Consider the following 21,074-nt stretch of genomic DNA (forward strand, 5'->3'; position numbering starts at 1 on the left):
TCCCCCCGGGTGTCTCCCAGCCCCTCCCCCGCACTCAGGAAGGCCCCGGGGAGGCAGGGCTGCTGCTGCTCCTGGGGTCCTTCCCCCAAATTTTGACCTGCTGTAGCCCCGCCCCCAGCTGGGGGGTGGGGACATACCCAGGGGAGGGGCCGAGCTGTGGCCACGCCCCCAGCCACGCCCCCTCCACGGTGGATTTTCCAGGTTCTAATTAAAAACTTTCCAGAAAGATCCGTCACTTGTGAGTGGTGCTGTCAGTACTGACCAGTGCTCCCAGTATAAACCAGCGCTCCCAGTACTGACCAGTGCTCCCACTATAAACCAGTGCTGTCAGTACTGACCAGTGCTCCCAATACTAACCAGTGCTCCCAGCACTTAGCAGCGCTCCCAGCACAGACTGCTCTTCCCAGTACACCCCAGCACTCCCAGTATAAACCAGTACTGACCACAGCTCCCAGTATAAACCAGCGCTCCCAATGCGGACTCTTCTTCCCAGTGCTCCCAGTGCCCCCCCAGTGCCCGCAGCACTCGCAGCCTCTCTACTAAAATACCTTTATTGCAAACGGGGCCCTCCCCGGCTCCCCACCCCCGGCCCCCGGCCCAGCAGGGGCGCTCAGCGTGGGGGCGTGTCCTGCGGTGGGGGCGTGGCCGGTGCTGTGGGCGGGGCCGAGCAGGGGGCGGGGCCCGGCCTGGCTGCAGCGGAGGCGGCGGCCGCGGGAGGGGCCGTGGGGAGGAGCCGGGGGCGGGGCCGGGCGCAGCAAGGGGCGGGGCCGGAGGCCGAGATGGGGAGGGGCCGCCATGGGGGAGGGGCCGAGGCAGGCTGAGGGGAGGGGCCAGGTGGGAGACCCCGTGATCTGCACCTGTGGGAGAGAGGGGGTGAGGGGCAGGGCCTCGGATGGGGCGGGGTCAGGGTGGCTGCTGGGGGCGGGGCAGGGTGTGGGGTGGGTGGAGCCAGAGTGGGCAGGGCCTTGGGTCCATGGGGGTGGGGTTGGGATTGATGGGATTGGGTTGGGATTGAATGGGTGGGGTCAGGATTGGTGGAGCAGGGTTGGGATTTGTAGGGCGGGATTGATGGGGCAGGGTTGGGATTGATGGGATTGGGTTGGGATTGAATGGGATGGGGTCAGGATTGGATGGGGCTGGGCCAGGATTGGTGGGGTGGGGTCAGGATCAGGGCATGGACTGGAACCTGGGCCCAGCCTGGCACTGGCACTGGGAGTAGGGCCGGCACTGGGAGCAGGACCAGTCCAACCATCAGGGCTGGGACTGGCACTGGGAGCAGGGCCGGGACTGGGATCAGGACCAGTCCAACCATCAGGGCTGGGACTGGGACTGGGAGCAGGGCCGGGACTGGGAGCAGGACCAGTCCAACCATCAGGGCTGGGACTGGGAGCAGGGCTGGGACTGGGATCAGGACCAGTCCAACCATCAGGGCTGGGACTGGGACTGGGCCCAGGGCCGGGGTCAGGACAGGACAGCACAGGACCCCCACCCCAGCCCGGCCCTTCCTCACCTCCTCATCCTCGTCCCCGTCCCCGGGGGGGTCTGTGGGGGGCTCCCCCCGGCGCTGCCGCTCCCGCAGGAGCCGCTCGAGGCCGAGGCGGCGCCGGGGCCCCAGAACGAAGCTGCGAACCTGGGCGGCCGTTTTGTTCCCCAGCACCGCGGCCACCGCCGGGAAATCGCGGCCGTAGCGGCGCAGGGCTGGGGGGACAGGGGGACATCAGGGGGGTCAGGGCTGGGGATGGGGACACTGGGGTTAGGGCGGGGGGGACACTGGGGTCAGGGCTGGGGGACAGGGAGGTCAGGGCTGGGGGACACCGGGGGTCAGGCTGGGGGACAGGGGGTTAGGGCTGGGGGACACCGGGGTTAGGCTGGGGATGGGGGACACCGGGTCAGGGCTGGGGTCAGGGGTCAGGGTGGGGGACAGGGGGTCAGGGCTGGGGGACACCAGGGGGTCAGGGCTGGGGGACAGGGGGTCAGGGCTGGGGGACACCTGGGGGTCAGGCTGGGGGACAGGGAGGTCAGGGCTGGGGACAGGGGGTCAGGGGTCAGGGCTGGGGGACACCGGGGGTCAGGGCTGGGGGACACCGGGGGTCAGGGCTGGGGGGACAGGGAGGTCAGGGCTGGGGGACAGGGAGGTCAGGGCTGGGGGACACCGGGTTAGGGCTGGGGATGCGGGACAGGTCTGGGGATGGGGGACAGGAGGTCAGGGCTGGGGGACACCGGGGGTCAGGCTGGGGGTCAGGGGTCAGGGCTGGGGGACACCGGGGGTCAGGGCTGGGGACAGGGGGTCAGGGCTGGGGGGACAGGGGGTTAGGGCTGGGGTCAGGGAGTTAGAGGCTGGGGATGGGGGACAGGAGGTCAGGGCTGGGGGACACCAGGGGGTCAGGGCTGGGGGACACCGGGGGTCAGGGCTGGGGATGGGGGGACAGGGGGTCAGGGCTGGGGGACAGGGGGTCAGGGCTGGGGATGGGGGACAGGGGGTCAGGGCTGGGGGACAGGGGGGTCAGGGCTGGGGACACAGGGGACATCAGGGGGTCAGGGCTGGGGGGACACCGGGGGTCAGGGCTGGGGGACAGGGGGACATCAGGGGGTCAGGGCTGGGGGGACACCGGGGGTCAGGGCTGGAGGGACAGGGGGTCAGGGCTGGGGGACAGGGGGTCAGGGCTGGGGGACACCGGGGTCAGGGCTGGGGGTCAGGGGCAGTAGGGCTGGGGGACACCAGGGGGTCAGGGCTGGGGAGACAGGGGATCAGGGCTGGGAGGTCAGGGGGTTAGGGCTGGGGGACAGGGAGGTCAGGGCTGGGGGACACAGGGGGTCAGGGCTGGGGGACACCGGGGGTCAGGGCTGGGGGACACTGTGGGGTCAGGGCTGGGGGACACCGGGGGTCAGGGCTGGGGGACACTGTGGGGTCAGGGCTGGGGGACACCGGGGTCAGGGCTGGGGGACACTAGGGGGTCAGGGGCTGGGGGACAGGGGGTCAGGGCTGGGGGACACCAGGGGGTCAGGCTGGGGGGACAGGGGGTCAGGACTGGGGGACAGGGAGGTCAAGGCTGGGGGGGTCAGGGCTGGGGGACACTGGGGGTCAGGGCTGGGGGACAGGGGGTCAGGGCTGGGGGGTCAGGGCTGGGGGACACCGGGGGTCAGGGCTGGGGGACAGGGAGGTCAAGGCTGGGGGACAGGGGGTCAGGGCTGGGGGACACCGGGGGTCAGGGCTGAGGGGACACCGGGGGTCAGGGCTGAGGGGACACCGGGGGTCAGGGCTGGGGGGACAGGGAGGTCAGGGCTGGGGGACAGGGGGTCAGGGCTGGGGGACAGGGAGGTCAGGGCTGGGGACAGGGGGTCAGGGCTGGGGGACAGGGAGGTCAGGGCTAGGGGACAGGGGGTCAGGGCTGGGGGACAGGGAGGTCAGGGCTGGGGGACAGGGGGTGGTCAGGGCTGGAGACAGGGGGTCAGGGCTGGGGGACAGGGGGTCAGGCTGGGGACAGGGGGTCAGGGCTGGGGGACACCGGGTTAGGGCTGGGGGACACCGGGTTAGGGCTGGGAGGACAGGGGGTCAGGGCTGGGGGACACCAGGGTTAGGGCTGGGGGACAGGGGGTCAGGGCTGGGGGGACAGGGAGGTCAGGGCTGGGGGACACCGGGTTAGGACTGGGGACAGGGAGGTCAGGGCTGGGGGACACCGGGGGGGTCAGGGGGGAGTGAAGGCCATGGGGGGACACAGGGGAGTGAGGGCTGGGAGGCCACGGTGGGGAGTGAGGGCCATGGGGGGACACAGAGGGGACACAGAGGGGACACAAGAGGGGACACAGAGGGGACACAAGAGGGGACACAGAGGGGACACAGAGAGGACACAGAGGGGACGCAGAGGGGACACAGAGGGGACACAGAGGGGACACAGAGGGGACACAAGAGGGGACACAGAGGGGACACAGAGGGGACACAGAGAGGACACAAAGGGGACACAGAGGGGACACAGAGGGGGACACAGAGGGGACACAGAGGGGACACAGAGGGGACACAGAGGGGACACAGAGGGGACACAAGAGGGGACACAGAGAGGACACAGAGGGGACACAGAGGGGACACAGAGGGGGCGCAGAGGGGACACAGAGGGGACACAGAGGGGGACACAGAGGGGACACAGAGGGACACAGAGGGGACACAGAGGGGACACAGAGGGGACACAGAGGGGACACAGAGGGGACACAGAGGGGACACGAGGGCCGGGGGTGTTAACGAGGTTAACGAGGGCAATGGGCACTCACCCTGCACCACCAGCAGCTGCTCGTCCGTCGTCCAGCGGGAGCTGAACTTGCCGTTGCCCTGAGGGGGGGAAAGGGGGTGATTTGGGGGCACAGGGGGACACCCTGGGGGCAGGTGGGACGCTGTGGGGACGCCGTGGGGCAGGACAGGACGCGGCTGGGACGCTGTGGGGCGTGGGGGTGACGTCATGTGACGGGGTGGGGTGGGACAGGACACGGGGGACACCGTGAGGGCTCTTTGGGGCAGGACAGGACGCTGTGGGGGCAGGTGGGGACACGGTGGGGCAGAGCAGGGACCTGAGGGGTACAGGGGGACACTGTGGGGACACTGTGGGGCAGAGCAGGGACAGGACAGGACGCTGTGGGGGCAGGTGGGGACACGGTGGGGCAGAGCAGGGACCTGAGGGGTACAGGGGGACACTGTGGGGACACGGTGGGGCAGAGCAGGGACCTGTGGGGGGCACAGGGGGACACTGTGGGGCAGGTGTGGACAGGTGGGGACACTGTGGGGCAGAGCAGGGACCTGGGGGGTACAGGGGGACACTGTGGGGACACTGTGGGGGCAGGTGGGGACACAGTGGGGCAGAGCAGGGACCTGTGGGGTGCAGGGGGACACCGTGGGGGCAGGTGGGGACATGGTGTGACACGGTGGGGCAGAGCAGGGACCTGTGGGGTACATGGGGACACTGTGGGGGCACGGTGGGGACACTGTGGGGCAGAGCAGGGACCTGTGGGGTACAGGGGACACTGTGGGGGACATGGTGTGACACTGTGGGGCAGAGCAGGGACCCTGTGGGGTTCAGGGGGACACTGTGGGGCAGGTGGGGACATGGTGTGACACTGTGGGGCAGAGCAGGGACAGGACAGGACGCTGTGGGGGACATGGTGTGACACTGTGGGGCAGAGCAGGGACCTGTGGGGTACAGGGGGACACTGGAGGCAGGTGGGGACACGGTGGTGACACTGTGGGGCAGAGCAGGGACCTGTGGGGTACAGGGGGACACTGGAGGCAGGTGGGGACACGGTGGTGACACTGTGGGGCAGAGCAGGGACCTGTGGGGTGCAGGGGGACACCGTGGGGGCAGGTGGGGACACAGTGGGGCAGAGCAGGGAGCTGGGGGGTACAGGGGGACAATGTGGGGTCACTGGGGGGGAATGGCAGGAACCCCTGGGGACACCGTGGGGACACTGTGGGGACACCCTGGGGACACCGTGGGGACATCCTGGGGACCCACCTCGGGGGGCCGCAGCCCCTCCAGGCCCCCGTCCAGCGCCTGCCTGAGCCCACTGTTGATCTGCTTGATCTGCTGCACCTGCAGGGGGGACACCCCGGGAATTGGGGGGGAAAACCCAGGAAATGGGGGGGGAAAACTGGGAAATGGGGGGGACACCCGGGAATTGGGGGGGAAAAACTGGGAAATGGGGGGATTCACCCCAGGAATCGGGGGGGGGGTCACCCCAGGAAATACGGAGGGACCCCCACACTGGGCAGGAGGGGCTGAGGGGTCACCCCACACCCTCTGGGATTCGGGGAGGGGGCTGAGGGGTCACCTCGTGATGCTCTGGGGGTCCCGGGGGGGTTCTGTTGATGTTCTGGGGGTTCCTGGGTGCTCTGGGGTCCGGGGGCTTATATGGAAGCCCTGGGGGTCCCAGGGGGGGTTATGTTGCCCTGGGGGGGTCACCTGCCATTTGAGCACCACGAACCAGCGCAGGGCCCGCGCCCCCAGGTCGGGGTTGGCTGTGAGGGGTCGTGCCCCCCTCACTCTGGGGGTTCCTGGGGGGGTCCCTGGGTGCTGTGGGGTCCCAGGGGGGTTATGTTGCCCTGGGGGTCCCTGGGGGTCACCTGCCGTTTGAGTGCCATGAACCGGTGCAGGGCCCGCGCCCCTAGGTCGGGGTTGGCTGTGAGGGGTCACCCCCCTCTCACTCTGGGGGTCCCAAGGGGGTCCCTGGGGGGGTTTATGTTGCTCTGGGGGTCCCGGGGGGGTCACCTGCTGTTTGAGCACCACGAGCAGGCGCAGGGCCCGCGCCCCCAGGTCGGGGTTGGCTGTGAGGGGTCACACCCCTCTCACTCTGGGGGGTCTCTGGGGGGGTTTATATTTCTCTGGGGGTCTCAGGGGGGTCCCAGGGGGTTACCTGCCGTTTGAGCGCCACGAGCTGCCCGTCGAGCAGGCGCAGGGCCCGCGCCCCCAGGTCGGGGTTGGCTGTGAGGGTCACACCTCTCACTCTGGGGGTCCCTGGGGGTCCCTGGGTGCTCTGGGGTCCCAGGGGGTCCCAGGGGAGGTTTATGTTGCTCTGGGGATCCCTGGGGGGGTCCCGGGGGGGTCCCAGGGGGTTACCTGCCGTTTGAGCGCCACGAGCTGCCCGTCGAGCAGGCGCAGGGCCCGCGCCCCCAGGTCGGGGTTGGCTGTGAGGGGTCACACCCCCCTCACTCTGGGGGTCCCTGGGGGGGTCCCTGGGTGCTCAGGGGGTCTCAGGGGGGTCCCAGGGGGTTACCTGCCGTTTGAGTGCCACGAGCTGCCCGTCGAGCAGGCGCAGGGCCCGCGCCCCCAGGTTGGGGTTGGCTGTGAGGGGTCACCCCCCCCTCACTCTGGGGGTCCCTGGGGGGTTCTATTTCTGCCCTGGGGGGGTCCCTGGGTGCTGTGGGGGTCTCTGGGGGTCTCAGGGGGGTCCCAGGGGGTTACCTGCCGTTTGAGCGCCACGAGCTGCCCGTCGAGCAGGCGCAGGGCCCGCGCCCCCAGGTCGGGGTTGGCTGTGAGGGGTCACCCCGTACCCCCCTCACTCTGGAGGGTCTCTGGGGGTCCCTGGGGGTCTCAGGGGGGTCCCGGGGGGTTACCTGCCGTTTGAGTGCCACGAGCTGCCCGTCGAGCAGGCGCAGGGCCCGCGCCCCCAGGTCGGGGTTGGCGGTGACCTCGGCCACGTCCTGCCGGCTCAGGCGCATCCCTTTGGGCGGCGCCGCTGCCGAGGGGGTGGTGCCGGTACTGGGGGCTCTTGCGCGGCCCCTGCAGGAACGACCCCTGCGATGGGGGACACACAGGGGGGGTCCTGAGCCACACACACCCCCCTGGGACCCCCAGGGCTCCAGATGTGAGACCCCCAAAGTCTGACCTGTGCCCCCCTAAAACCCCCAAAGTTTGACCTGTGCCCCCCCAGAACCCCCAAAGCCTGACCTGTGCCCCCCAAAGTCCGACCTGTGCCCCCCCAGAACCCCCAAAGTCCAACCTGTGCCCCTCTAGAACCCCCAAAGTCTGACCTGTGCCCCTAAACCCCCAAAGTCTGACCTGTGCCTCCTAAACCCCCCAAAGTTTGACTCTGTGCCCTAAACCCCCCAAAGTTCGACCTGTGCCTCTAGAACCCCCAAAGTCTGACCTGTGCCCCTAAACCCCCCAAAGTTTGATCTGTGCTCCCAGACCCCCAAAGTCCGATCCAGGCCCCCAAAGTCTGACCCGTGCCCCCTAGAACCCCCAAAGCTCGACCTGTGTCCCCAAAGCTTGACCTGTGCCCCCTAGAACACCCAAAGTCGACCTGTGCCCCCAAAGTTCGACTGTGCCCCCAAACCCCTCAAAGTCCAACCTGTGCCCCCCAAAGTTCGACCTGTGCCCTCAAACCCCCAAAACTCACCTGTTCTCACCCCAAACCCCAATGCTCAACCTGTGCCTCCCACTTGCTCCCCGTGCCCCCCCCTAAACCCCCAAAGTCCGATCTGTGCCCCTAAACCCCCAAAACCTCACCTGTGCCCCCTCAAACCCTTAAAATCAATCTGTGCCTCTAAACCCCCAAAGTTCAACCTCTGACCCTACAAAACACCCCCAAAGCCCCTCTGTGCCCCCAGACTCCTCCCCAACCCCTGTGCCCCCAAACCACCCCCTCCTCGTGACCTCCCCTACGACCCTCCCAGCCCCCAAACCTCTTTTGGGGTCTGGGGGCTCGGTGTCCCCATCGGGGGTCGGTGCTCGTCTGTCCTCGTCATTGCTGGGGGAGGGAGAGTGAGATGGGCCTGGGGGTCTCTGGGCTTTGGGAAGTCAGGGAGCTTTGAAGTCAGGAGGCTGTTATGGAGTCAGGGGTCCGTTATGGGGTCAGGGGCCGCCAGGGCTGCATGGGGTGGTTTTGGGGGGTCTCTGAGTGGTTTTGAGAGGTTTTGGGGCCGTTTGAGGAGTCTCTGGGGGTCTCTGGGTGGTTTTGGGGGTTTTTGGGGGTTTCTAGGGGTGGTCTTAGGGGTCTTAGGGTGGTTCAGGAGCTCTGGGGTGGCTTGGGGTTTTTTGGGGTTCTGGGAGTGGGCTTTGGTGTGGTCTTTGGGGTCTCTGGGATGGTTTTGGGGCTTTCTGAGGTGATTCTGGTTTGGTTTCTGAGATGGTTTTGTGGGTGGTTCTGGAGTGGTCTTAGGTATGGTTTCTGAGGTGGCCTTGGGTGTATTCTAGGTGGCTCTCAGGTGCCTTTGGGTAAGTGTCTTTGAGGTGATTCTTGGAGTTATTTCTGAGGTGGTTCCGAAGTAGTTCCTAAGTGGTCTCTAAGTGGTCTTGGAGTGGTTCTGTGGTGGTCTTTGGGCATGTTTTTGTTTGGAGTAGCTCTGGGTTGGTCTGGGGTGGTTCCTGATGATGATCTTTAGGGGTTCTTGGGGTGGTCTTAGGGTGGTTCTGAGTGGCTTTTGGGGTGGTTTTGGGGTCTTTAGGGGTTTTTGGGGCTTTTTAGAGGGTAGTTTTGGGTGGTTTCTGAGGTGATTTTGGGGGGGTTTTGAGTGGTTTTTTGGGGTGGTTTTGAGGTGTTTTTTGGGGTGGTTTTGGGGTGGTTTTTGGGGGGTCAGTACCTGTCATCACGGTCCCTCCTGCCCAGCAGGCGCCGGGCCTGGCGATCCATGACGCTGGTTCGGGACCGCGTCTTCTTCCAGGAGTAATAATATTTGACCAGGCTGGGGATCAGCTTGTCCGGCAGCTGGGGGGGCACAGGGTGAGTTTGGGGGATTTAGGGTGAGTTTTGGGGGCACAGGGTGGGCAGTAATATTTGACCAGGCTGGGGATCAGCTTGTCCGGCAGCTGGGGCATGAAGGAATTTGGGGGCACAGTGTGAGTTTTGGGGGTTTGGGGTGAGTTTTGGGGGCACAGGGTGGGCAGTAATACTTGACCAGGCTGAGGATCAGCTTGTCCGGCAGCTGGGGGTTTAGGGGCCAGGATGAGTTTTAGGGGCTAGGGTGAGTTTTGGGGGTTTGGGGGTTGGAGTGAGTTTAGGGGTTTGGGGTGGGCAACAATATTTGACCAGGCTGGGGATCAGCTTGTCTGGCAGCTAGGGGGCATGAAGGAGTTTGGGGGCACAAGGTGAGTTTTAGGGGGTTTGGGGGGCACAGGGGGTTTGGGGTGAGTTTGGGGGCACAGGGTGGGCAGTAATAACCTGACCAGGCTGGGGATCAGCTTGTCTGGCAGCTGGGGGCACAGGGGGTTTGGGGTGAGTTTTGGGGGCACAGGGTGAGTTTTGGGGGTTTGGGGGCACAGGATGAGTTTTAGGGGATTTAGGGTGAGTTTTAGGGCACAAGATGAGTTTGGGGGTTTGGGGTGAGTTTTGGGGGCACAGGGTGGGCAGTAATACTTGACCAGGCTGGGGATCAGCTTGTCTGGCAGCTGGAGGCAACAGGGGACAGGGTGAGTTTTAGGGGGTTTGGGGGAGTTTAGGAGCACAGGGTGAATTTTGGGGGGTTGGAGGAAGTTTGGGAGGAAGAGGGGGTCTCCCCTCTGCTGGGGGTTTTTAGGGGTTGGGATTTTTTTGGGTGGGGGTCTCACCATCTGCTGGGAGTTTTGGGGGTGGGTTTTTAGGTGCTGGGGATTTTGGAGGGTGTTTTTGGGTGGGGGTCTCACCATCTGCTGGATTCAGGCGAAGCTCTTGCCGTGGAAGCTGAAGGCTGGGTTTTTGGGGGTGGGTTTTGGGGTGGGGTTTTTGGGGTGGGGATTTTTGGGGTGGGTTTTTAGGTGGGGTGGGTGTTTTAGGGGTGGGGGTGGGTGTTTTAGGGGTGGGGTCTCACCATCTGCTGGATTCGGGCGAAGCTCTTGCCGTGGAAGCTGAAGGCTGGGTTTTTGGGGGTGGGTTTTTGGGGTGGGGATTTTTGGGGTGGGGTTATTTTGGGGTGGGTTTTAGGGGTGGGGTGGGTGTTTAGGGGTGGGGTCTCACCATCTGCTGGATTCGGGCGAAGCTCTTGCCGTGGAAGCTGAAGGCTGGGTTTTTAGGGGTGGGTTTTTGGGGTGGGGTTTTTGGGGTGGGATTTTGGGGTGGGGTTTTTTGGGGTGGGGATTTTTGGGTGGGTTTTAGGGTGGTTTTGGGGGGGGGTCTCACCATCTGCTGGATTCGGGCGAAGCTCTTGCCGTGGAAGCTGAAGGCTGGGTTTTTGGGGGTGGGTTTTTGGGGTGGGGTTTTTGGGGTGGGTTTTTGGGGTGGGGTTTTTAGGGTGGGGATTTTTGGGGTGGGGTTTTAGGGTGGTGTTTTAGGGGTGGGGTCTCACCATCTGCTGGATCGGGCGAAGCTCTTGCCGTGGAAGCTGAAGGCTGGGTTTTTGGGGGTGGGGATTTTTGGGGTGGGGTTTTGGGGTGGGGTTTTTTGGGTGTGGGATTATTTTGGGGTGGGTTTTTAGGGGTGGGGGTGGGTGTTTTAGGGGTGGGGGTCTCACCATCTGCTGGATTCAGGCGAAGCTCTTGCCGTGGAAGCTGAAGGCTGGGTTTTTGGGGGTGGGTTTTTGGGGTGGGGTTTTTGGGGTGGGGTTTTGGGGTGGGGTTTTTGGGGTGGGGTTTTAGGGTGCTGGGGTTTTTAGGGGTGGGGTCTCACCATCTGCTGGATTCGGGCGAAGCTCTTGCCGTGGAAGCTGAAGGCTGGGTTTTTGGTGGGTTTGGGGTTTTTGGGGTGGGGTTTTGGGGTGGGGTTTTTGGGGTGGGTTTTTAGGGTGGGTTTGGGTGGTTTTTAGGGGTGGGGTCTCACCATCTGCTGGATTGAGCGAAGCTCTTGCCGTGGAAGCTGAAGGCTGGGTTTTTGGGGGTGGGTTTTGGGGTGGGTTTTTAGGGTGGGGATTTTTAGGGTGGGGTTTTTAGGGTGGTTTTTGGGGTGGGGTCTCACCATCTGCTGGATTCGGGCGAAGCTCTTGCCGTGGAAGCTGAAGGCCTGCTCGAACAGCACCTTGTCCTCCACCGTCCACTCGTCGGGGAAGGGGGTGAAGTTGGCCAGGTCGGCCAAGGACTTCTCCACGTCGTGTTTGTGCCACAGCAGCATCCCCAGGGCCTGGGAGGCCAGAGAGTCACAGGGGTCACAGGGGGTCACAGGGGGTCACAGGGGGCTGGGGGGCACACACGCAGTACCTGCTCGATGTTGTAGCCGTGCTTGTCCTTGGCCATGGCGAGGTACCGGTCCACTGGGGGCAAAGGGGGGACAGGGGGCTGTGAGGGATTTGGGGGTGGGGGCTGTGAGGGATTTGGGGTGTGGGGGTTGTGAGGATTTGGGGGATGTGGAGGCTGTGAGGATTTGGGGGGTGTAGGGGGTTAAGGGGGATATGAGGGATTGCAGGGAATAGAGGGGGCTGTGAGGATTTGGGGGGTAAATGAGGGTTAAGGGGGATATGAGGATTGCAGGGGAATAGAGGGGGCTGTGAGGATTTGGGGGGTAAATGGGGTTAGGGGGATATGAGGATTGCAGGGAATAGAGGGGCTATGAGGATTTGGGGGTAAATGGGGGTTAAGGGGATATGAGGGATTGCAGGGTAAGAGGGGAATAAAGGAGCTGTGAGGGTTTGGGGGTGTGGGGCTGTGAGGATTTGGGGGACTAGGGGTGTGGGGGTTAAAGGGGGATATGAGGGATTGCAGGGGGTAAAAGGGAATTAAGGGGGTTGTGAGGATTTGGGGGTGTGAGGGGGTTAGGGGGGATATGAGGGATTGCAGGGGTAAATGGGGAATAAAGGGGTTGTGAGGATTTGGGGGTGTAAGGGGTTAAGGGGGATATGAGGGATTGCAGGGGGTAAATGGGGAATAAAGGGGGTTAAGAGGACTTGGGGGGATATGGGGGACTGGGGGTTGAGGGGTAAAGGGGGGTTGAGGGGCATAAAAGGATGTTGGGGGTCAGGGGAGGTTGGGGGAGGTAAAGGGAAGGTCAGGAGGGTAAGGGGGGTTAGGGGGCTAAAGGGGTGTCAAGGGGTTAAGGGAGGATCAGGGGGTAAAGGATGTCAGGGGGCAAAGAGGGTGTCAGGGGGTTAAGGGAGGATCAAGGGGCTAAAGGGGTGTCAGGAGGGTAAAGGGGGTGTCAGGGGGGTAAAAGAGGTCAGTTAAGGGGTGTCAGGGGGGTAAAGGGGGTCAGAGGGGTTAAGAGGGTCAGGGGGTGAAGAGGGTGTCAGGGGGTAAAGGGGGTGTCAGGGGGTTAAGGGAGGATCAGGAGGTGAAGGGTGTCAGGGGGTTAAGGGAGGATCAGGGGGTAAAAGGGATGTCAGGGGTAAGGGGGCCAGGGGTTAAGGGGTGTCAGGGGTTAAAGGGGTGTCAGGGGTTAAGGGGGTGTCAGGGGTTAAAGGGTGTCAGGGTGATTAAGGGGTGTCAGGGGTTTAAGGGGGCCCAGGGGATGGGGGACACTCCCGGGGGTGGGGGTCTCACGTTTGGCATCAGAGACGCAGTGGTTGGGGGCCCAGACCAGCATCCCTTCAGCTCCTTGTTGCTGTACCGAGCAGGGCTCTCTGGGGGCAGGGGGCCAAACAGGGGCTCAGAGGGGGTGGGGGGACACCTCAATCCCCCCTCAATCCCTCCCTCCCACCCCAAATCCCCTTACCCGGTTTGCAGTCAGGAATCACCGCCTGGTGATCAGCGCCCACCCGGATCATGCTGTCTGGGGTGGGGGTGGAGGTCGTTAATGATGGGGGTCTCCCGTGCCGGAGGTGATGGGGGGTCGCGGCCGAGCCCCCTCCGCTCCCCAGGGCCGGCGAACAAAGCTGCGGGCGCTCACGCGGGCGGCCCGGGGACAATGGGGACGGGGCTTTGTTCCCCCCCTGCGTGTCCCCACGTGTCCCCCACGCCCACCCACCCACCCACCCACCCAGAGGGGTGATGGAAGCACCCCCTCTGAAACACGAGGGGTGAACGCGAGTCCTGTATTTTGGGGAGGGGGCACCCACCACCACCCACCAGGGGTGTTTTGGGGAGTCGCGCAGGTAGAGGGGTGGTGGGGTCACTCACCGTGGGCGTGCTCGTCCTCGCTGGCCTCGTCCTCCTCAGGGGTCCTGCGGCCGCCCCTGCCTTGGCCCGGCTGCAGGACAGGATCCCCAGGGCTTCTCCATCACCGACGGCATCGCCGGGGGCGATGGGGACCCCCTCGAGACCCACGGGTGAGGGTGCGTGGGGAGGGTCTCAGCCCCGCAGCCCCCTCGCCAAACTTTCCCCCAGCCCCGGTGATTTGGGGAGGGGGGCGTGGAGGAAATTTGGGGAGGGGTTTGGGATGGGGGAGGCGGGAAGAGAAGGAGGGGACGCCCCTCCTCCTCAAAAATAGGGTAAAGCTGAGGAGGGGTGGGTGGGAAGGGGCGTTTGGGGGGTCTCGAGGGGTCCCGAGGCCACACAAGCGCCACGGCCGCTCCCGGTGCCAAAGTAGTCCCAGCCTCAGCACGGCCCCCGCCCCCTGCACCTCCGCGGCACCTCGGGGGGAGTGGGGAGGGGCGTGGGGTGGGTTTGGGGAGGGGTCGTGGGGAGGGGGACCCTCGGCATGGGTGGGGGGTCGTGTCACCGTCACCCCACCCCGGTGTGGGGCTGGGGGGACAACAAAGGGACCGGGGGGCAGCAGGGGGGACAAAGTGCTGGAGGGGGCCAGGGGCTGTTGTGGGGCTGGGGGTGTCTGTGGGGCTGGGGCTGTTATGGGGCTAGGGGGTCAATGGGGGCTGGGGGGTCAATGGGGGCCAGGGGCTGTTATGGGGCTGGGGGTCAATGGGGGGGCTGGGGGTCAATGGGGGCCAGGGGGCTGTTATGGGGCTGGGGGTCAATGGGGGGTCAGGAGGCTGTTATGGGGCTGGGGGCTTTATGGGGCTGGAGGGCTGTCAATGGGGGCAGAGGCTGTTATGGGGCTGGGGGGTCATGGGGCTAGGGGGCTGTTATGGGGCTAGGGGGCTGTTATGGGGCTGGGGGTCAATGGGGAGGCCAGGGGGCTGTTATGGGGCTGGGGGGGCTGGTAAAGGGGCCAGGGGCTGTTATGGGGCTGGGGTGTCAGTGGGCTGGGGGCCAATGGGCAGGGGCTGTTATGGGGCTGGGGGGTCAATGGGGGCCAGGGGGCTGTTATGGGGCTGGGGGGGTCAATGGGGGCCAGGGGCTGTTATGGGGCTGGGGGATCTGTGGGGTTGGGAGCCCGATCCACCCTGTCACCCCTTGTTTCCTGCATTGCCCTCCATCTGGGGGTGTTCATGGCCATGGGGGGGGCTGTGGGGGTGGGTTATGGGGTGGGCTGAGGGTTATGGGGTGGGCTGGGTTATGGGGTGGGCTGAGGGTTATGGGGTGGGCTGAGGGTTATGGGGTGGGGCAGGTTATGGGTGGGCTGAGGGTTATGGTGTCGGGCTGGGTTATGGGGTGGGCTGAGGGTTATGGGGTGGGCTGAGGGTTATGGGGTTGGGCTGGGTTATGGGGTGGGATGAGGGTTATGGGGTCGGGCTGAGGGTTGTGGGGTCGGGCTGGGTTATGGGGTGGGCTGAGGGTTATGGGTTGGCTGTGGGCTGGGTTATGGGATGGGCTGAGGGTTATGGGGTCGGGCTGGGTTATGGGGGTGGGCTGAGGGTTATGGGGTGGGCTGAGGGTTATGGGGTTGGGCTGGGTTATGGGGTGGGATGAGGGTTATGGGGTGGGCTGAAGGTTATGGGGTGGGCTGAAGGTTATGGGGTGGGCTGAGGGTTATGGGGTGGGCTGAGGGTTATAGGGTGGGCTGAGGGTTATAGGGGTCGGGCTGGGTTATGGGGTGGGCTGAGGGTTATGAGGTCGGGCTGAGGTTATGGGGTTGGGCTGGGTTATAGGGTGGGCTGAGGGTTATGGGGTGGGCTGAGGGTTATGGGGTGGGTGTAGACTGGGTTATGGGGTGGGTTGAGGGTTATGGGGTCGGGCCGGGTTATGGGGTGGGCTGAGGTTATGGGGTCGGGCTGAGGGTGCTGGGTCATGGGTTGGGCTGGGTTATGGGGTGGGCTGAGGGTTATGGGGTGGGCTGAGGTTATGGGGTGGGCTGAGGGTTATGGGGTGGGCTGAGGGTTATGGGGTCGGGCTGTGGGGCTGGGTTATGGGGTGGGCTGAGGGTTATGGGGTGGGCTGAGGGTTATGGGGTCGGGCTGGATTATTGGGTGGGCTGAGGGTTATGGGGTCGGGCTGTGGGGCTGGGTTATGGGGTGGGCTGAGGGTTATGGGGTCGGGCTGCGGGGCTGGTTTGGGGGCTGTGGGGCCAGGCTGGAGTCTGTGGGGTTACACCAGGGCTAGGTTTGATTCTGCCACCCGGGTTTTGGGGGCCCTGGTTTGGGGCCATACCGGGGCCCTGGGACTGGCTTATGGGGCCGTCTTGGGGTCTGGGGGGCCGTACTGGGGTCTGTGGGGCTGGGTGGGTTTGTTTCTGGAACGGTATCTGTGGGGCCCAATCAGAGTCTGGTTTGGTTCCGTTACCGTGTCTGTGGGACCACCCCACGGTCTGTTTTGGTTCAATACCTGGTTTTATTTCCATTATTGGTGTCTCTGGGACCACCCTGCGGTCTGTTTTGGTTCAATACCTGGGTTTATTTCCATTATTGGTGTCTCTGGGACCACCCCGCGGTCTGTTTTGGTTCAATACCTGGGTTTATTTCCATTATTGGTGTCTTTGGTCCCCCCATTCCCCCGCCAGCCCCTCAATGGCGGTCTGTTTTGGTTCAATACCTGGGTTTATTTCCATTATTGGTGTCTCTGGGACCACCCTGCGGTCTGTTTTGGTTCAATACCTGGGTTTATTTCCATTATTGGTGTCTTTGGTCCCCCCATTCCCTCCCAGCCCCTCAGTGGCGGTCTGGTTTGGTTTAATACCTGGTTTTATTTCCATTATTGGTGTCTCTGGGACCACCCCGCGGTCTGGTTTGGTTCAATACCTGGGTTTATTTCCATTATTGGTGTCTCTGGGACCACCCTGCGGTCTGTTTTGGTTCAATACCTGGGTTTATTTCCATTATTGGTGTCTCCGGGACCACCCCACGGTCTGTTTTGGTTCCATACCTGGGTTTATTTCCATTATTGGTGTCTTTGGGCCAATGGCGGCCCCTGTCCCCTCAGCGCACGGAGGGGGCGTGTCCTCCGCCGCTCGCCCCGCCCTCCAGCCCCCCTCAGCCAATCAGCGCCGAGCCGCCTTCGCGCCCAGCCCCCCTCAGCCAATCAGCGCCGAGCCGCCTTCGCGCCCAGCCCCCCCAGCCAATCAGCGCCGAGCCGCCTTCGCGCCCAGCCCCCCTGAGCCAATCAGCGCCGAGCCGCCTTCGCGCCCAGCGCCGCCGCCACGCGCCCGCTCCCCCATCCAATCCCGGGCGGCCCCTCCGCGCACGCGCGGCCCCTCCTCGCGCGCCCCGCCCTTTCCTCGCTCCGCGCGAGCTCTGCCTCCCCCTTCCCCGCGCCCCCCACTATAAATAGGGCGCCCCCCGCGCGCGCCCCCTCAGACCCCCCGCGCCCCCCGCGCCGTGAGGAGCTGCGGCCGCCGCCGCCGGCATGGGGGTGAGCCCGGGCCCGCAGGGGAAAGGCAGCGGGGGCGGGGCCCGCGAGGCGCCGCGGAGAGGGTTTGGGGTCGTCTGAGGGTGTTGGGAGGGGTGGGGGGGGATTCCGTGAGGGGATTTGGGAACTTCGGTGGGGGTTTGGGGCTGCCCGAGGGGCTGTGGGAGCTCCCCTGAGGGGATCCAGGGGATTCCGTGAGGGGATTTGGGATCTTTGGTGGGGGTTTGGGGCCGCCCGAGGGGCTGTGGGAGCTCCCCTGAGGGGATCCAGGGCATTCCGTGAGGGGATTTGGGAACTTCGGTGGGGGTTTGGGGTCGTCCGAGGGGCTGTGGGAGCTCCCCTGAGGGGATCCAGGGGATTCCGTGAGGGGATTTGGGATCTTTGGTGGGGGTTTGGGACCCTCTGAAGGGTCCTGGGGGCTCCTGTGTAGAGTTTTGGGACCATTTGTAGGGATTTGGGGCCGTCTGAGAGGATGGGGAGGCTCTTCGAGGGCTGCTAGGAGTGGATTTGGGACCTTTCTTGGGGATTTGGGACTCTGAGGGCCCCCCCCAGCATCCCCTCAGCGATAAAAACAACTTGTGTGATCATCAAAACGGTGCTTTTTACCCTTAAATCCCCCTTTTTCTGCTGGGCTTTTAGTGAGAACCCTACTTCTTTAACGGCCACCTGTTGCTATTTTTTTTTTTTATGCCCGTGGGGTTTGGGTTGTTCTGTGTTATTGTTGATAACAATAGTTATCAATATTATAATTGGTATCAATATTAAAATCGGTTCTATAGTAGAGATTATATGCAACATATTTATATAATAGATATATATGAAATATATGTATTATATATGTAAATAATATATTATTATAATAATATATTACAGTACACTATATATATTACATATAGTAAATTATAATATAATATTTTATTAATATGTTATAATATATAATGCTATATAACATATTGCAATATATAGTAATATGTAATAGTATGTAATAATATATAATATATTGCCAACACTATATAATGTATATAATAATACATTGCTACATTCTAATGTACTATATTTAATTGTAATATAAAATAATATTTTAATAATAAAAATATGTAATACATATAGAGATAACATAAAATATATATAGTAGTTGGTATTGTATATAACACATTTAATAATGGATGTATACTATGTATAATACTATAATATATAGTGATGCTAAAGTATACATATATAATAATGCTACAATATATAATATATAACTGTATTATATATATAATGTAATATACAATAATACTATAATATTTAACATATAACTATGTATTATATATTTATATAGTATGTATACAATAATTGGTATTCTTTATAATACTCTAATATCAATATTATAATTGGTGGCAGGGCCAAGCTCTGGGGGTTTTGCTGCTGCGGGGCCGCGTCTCTGGTAGCAGCAGCGGCACCAGTGGGGCTTTTGGGGTGATCTGTGCCCGTTTTGGGGGGTGTTTGTGGGGCTCTCAGGGTGATCTGTGCCCATTTTTTGGGCTCTCAGGGTGATCCGTGCCCATTTTTTGGGCTCTCAGGGTGATCTGTGCCCATTTTGGGGTGTTTTTATCCACACAGAGGAAGTCGAGCAGGGCCAAGGAGAAGAAGCAGCGGCGGCTGGAGGAGCGCGCGGCCATGGCTGTGGGGTGTTTGTTTGTGGGGCTGTGTGGGGTGTGTTTGTCTGTGGGGCTGTGTGGGGTGTGTTTGTCTGTGGGGCTGTGTGGGGTGTGTTTGTCTCTGGGGCTCTCAGGGTGATCTGTGCCCATTTTTTGGGCTCTCAGGGTGATCTGTGCCTGTTTATCCACGCAGAGGAAGTCGAGCAGGGCCAAGGAGAAGAAGCAGCGGCGGCTGGAGGAGCGCGCCGCCATGGCCGTGGGGTGTTGGACTGTGGGGCTGTGTGGGGTGTGTTTGTCTGTGGGGCTGTGTGGGGTGTGTTTGTCTGTGGGGCTCTCAGGGTGATCTGTGCCCGTTTTGGGGTGTTTTTATTCACACAGAGGAAGTCGAGCAGGGCCAAGGAGAAGAAGCAGCGGCGGCTGGAGGAGCGCGCGGCCGTGGGGTGTTTGTTTGTGGGGCTGTGTGGGGTGTGTTTGTCTGTGGGGCTCTCAGGATGATCTGTGCCCATTTTGGGGTGTTTTTATTCACACAGAGGAAGTCGAGCAGGGCCAAGGAGAAGAAGCAGCGGCGGCTGGAGGAACGCGCCGCCATGGCCGCCGTCTGCGCCCGGGTCGAGGCCGCCAACAAAGTGAGTTTGGCCCGGCGGGGCCCGACCCCCCGCCCCGCCCGCGGCCCCCGCTGCCCCCCGGCTGCTCTCTGGTCTCTTCCAGCTCCAAGACCCCCTGGAAGCCTTCCCGGTGTTCAAGAAGTACGACCGCAACGGGTGAGTGGTGGCCCTGTCCTGGGGCTGGTCCTGGGGGCCCTGGGGCCAGTCCTGGTGTCCTTGGGGCCATTCCTGGTGTCCCTCAGGCCATTCCAGGTGTCCCTGGGGCCAGTCCTGGTGTCCCTCAGGCCATTCCAGGGGGCCCTGGGGCCAGTCCAGGTGTCCCTCAGGCCATTCCAGGGGGCCCTGGGGTGACTTCCAGTGACCTCAGCATATTCCCTGGTGTCCCTGGGGCCATTCCCAATGTCCCTGGGGCCATTCCCGGTGTCCCTGGGGCCATTCCAGGTGTCCCTCTGGCCATTCCTGGTGTCCCTCATGCCATTCCAGGGGGCCCTGGGGCGACTTCCAGTGACCTCAGCATATTCCCTGTTGTCCTTGGGGCCATTCCCGGTGTCCTTGGGGCCATTCCCGGTGTCCCTGGGGCCGGTCCTGGTGTCCCTCGGGCCATTCCAGGGGGCCCTGGGGTGACTTCCAGTGACCTCAACATCTTCCAGGTGTCCCTTGGACCGTTCCCAGTGTCCCCAGGGCCATTCCCGGTGTCCCCAAGGCCATACCAGGTGTCCCTGGAGCTGTTCCCAGTGCCACTGACGTGTCCCCAGGGCCATTCCCGGTGTCCCCAAGGCCATACCAGGTGTCCCTGGAGCCGTTCCCAGTGCCACTGACGTGTCCCCAGGGCCATCCCCGGGCGCTGCCGGCGTCCCCCGGGCCTGTCCCTGATGTCCCCACCACGTCCCCTCTGGGTTCTCCCGCAGTCTCAACGTGTCCATCGAGTGCCGCCGGGCCTGCGCTCTGGAACCTTCCACCCTCGACTGGGCCTTCGAGCTCACCAAGGCCAACATGCAGACGCTGTGAGTCACCTGCCAGTGCCACCTGTCACCTGCTGGTCCCACCTGTCACCTCCCGGTCCCACCTGTCACCTCCCAGTGCCACCTGTCACCTGCCAGTGCCACCTGTCACCTGCCGGTCCCACCTGTCACCTGCTGGGCCCACCTGTCACCTGTCGGTCCCACCTGTCACCTGCCTGTCCCACCTGTCACCTGCTGGGCCCACCTGTCACCTCCTAGTCCCACCTGTCACCTGCCAGCGCCACCTGTCACCTTCCTGTCCCACCTGTCACCTGCCAGCACCACCTGTCACCTGCCTGTGCCACCTGTCACCTCCCAGCGCCACCTGTCACCTGCCAGTGCCACCTGTCACCTGTCGGTCCCACCTGTCACCTGTCGGTCCCACCTGTCACCTGCTGGTCTCACCTGTCACCTGTTGGTCCCACCTGTCACCTGCCGGTCCCACCTATCACCTCCTAGTGCCACCTGTCACCTGCCAGCCCCACCTGTCACCTGCCTGTGCCACCTGTCACCTGCCGGTCCACCTGTCACCTCCCAGCCCCACCTGTCACCTGCCGGTCCCACCTGTCACCTCCCAGTCCCACCTGTCACCTGCCAGTCCCACCTGTCTGTGCCACCTCAAAAATCATTGGAATTGTCAGAATTTGTGGGATTTCCCCCCCCCAAAATTGTTGGAATTTCCCCCTCCCCCCCCCAAAAAAAAATCTACTGGAATTTGTTTTTCCCCCAAAAATTGTTGGAATCTCTCACCTAAAAAAAACCAAAAAACAAAACCAAAAACCTGTTGGGATTTGTGGGTTTTTCCCCCTCAAATTGGTGGAATCTGAACCCTCCCCAAAACTGTCAGAATTTGTGGGTTTTCCCTCAAAATCAGTGGAATCTCCTCAAAAA

At 62.7% G+C, this 21,074-nt stretch overlaps 2 protein-coding genes across 3 annotated transcripts; one reads left to right on the forward strand and one right to left on the reverse strand.

Annotated features, from left to right (window-relative positions):
- Positions 1-539: 539 nt before the first annotated feature.
- On the reverse strand, positions 540-13,546 carry LOC126648329 (REST corepressor 2-like). Its single transcript, XM_050331150.1, is given in 16 exon segments — positions 540-857; positions 1,511-1,698; positions 4,264-4,321; positions 5,496-5,573; positions 7,094-7,214; positions 7,216-7,274; positions 8,145-8,229; positions 9,062-9,186; positions 11,344-11,505; positions 11,583-11,635; positions 12,858-12,905; positions 12,908-12,937; positions 13,030-13,086; positions 13,434-13,490; positions 13,493-13,522; positions 13,525-13,546. Coding segments are annotated over 16 exon segments (1,491 nt in total).
- A 3,294-nt stretch (positions 13,547-16,840) lies between these two features.
- Positions 16,841-20,190, forward strand: NAA40 (N-alpha-acetyltransferase 40, NatD catalytic subunit). Of its 2 annotated transcripts, XM_050331148.1 has the most exons (4): positions 16,841-16,937; positions 19,108-19,203; positions 19,286-19,338; positions 20,091-20,190. In XM_050331148.1, the coding sequence occupies exons 1-4, from the start codon at positions 16,932-16,934 to the stop codon at positions 20,188-20,190; spliced, it is 255 nt and encodes an 84-aa protein (XP_050187105.1). In that variant the 5' UTR covers positions 16,841-16,931. The 2 variants fall into 2 exon arrangements, with proteins under 2 accessions (XP_050187105.1, XP_050187104.1); XM_050331147.1 differs by lacking the exon at positions 16,841-16,937 and having other exon boundaries at positions 18,106-19,203.
- Positions 20,191-21,074: the final 884 nt, after the last annotated feature.

Source organism: Myiozetetes cayanensis, unplaced genomic scaffold, assembly GCF_022539395.1.
Source record: "Myiozetetes cayanensis isolate MyiCay16 unplaced genomic scaffold, myiCay2020 scf483, whole genome shotgun sequence".
Classification (NCBI taxonomy): Eukaryota; Metazoa; Chordata; class Aves; order Passeriformes; family Tyrannidae; genus Myiozetetes; species Myiozetetes cayanensis.

Bases quoted from the DNA above. Each gene is read 5' to 3' on its own strand.
- NAA40 (XM_050331147.1), top strand. From the start codon at position 19,069: ATGATCTGTGCCCATTTTGGGGTGTTTTTATTCACACAGAGGAAGTCG. The intron at 19,204-19,285 runs GTGAGTTTGGCC...GGTCTCTTCCAG, and splicing joins GGGTCGAGGCCGCCAACAAA to CTCCAAGACCCCCTGGAAGC. The intron at 19,339-20,090 runs GTGAGTGGTGGC...GTTCTCCCGCAG, and splicing joins AAGAAGTACGACCGCAACGG to TCTCAACGTGTCCATCGAGT.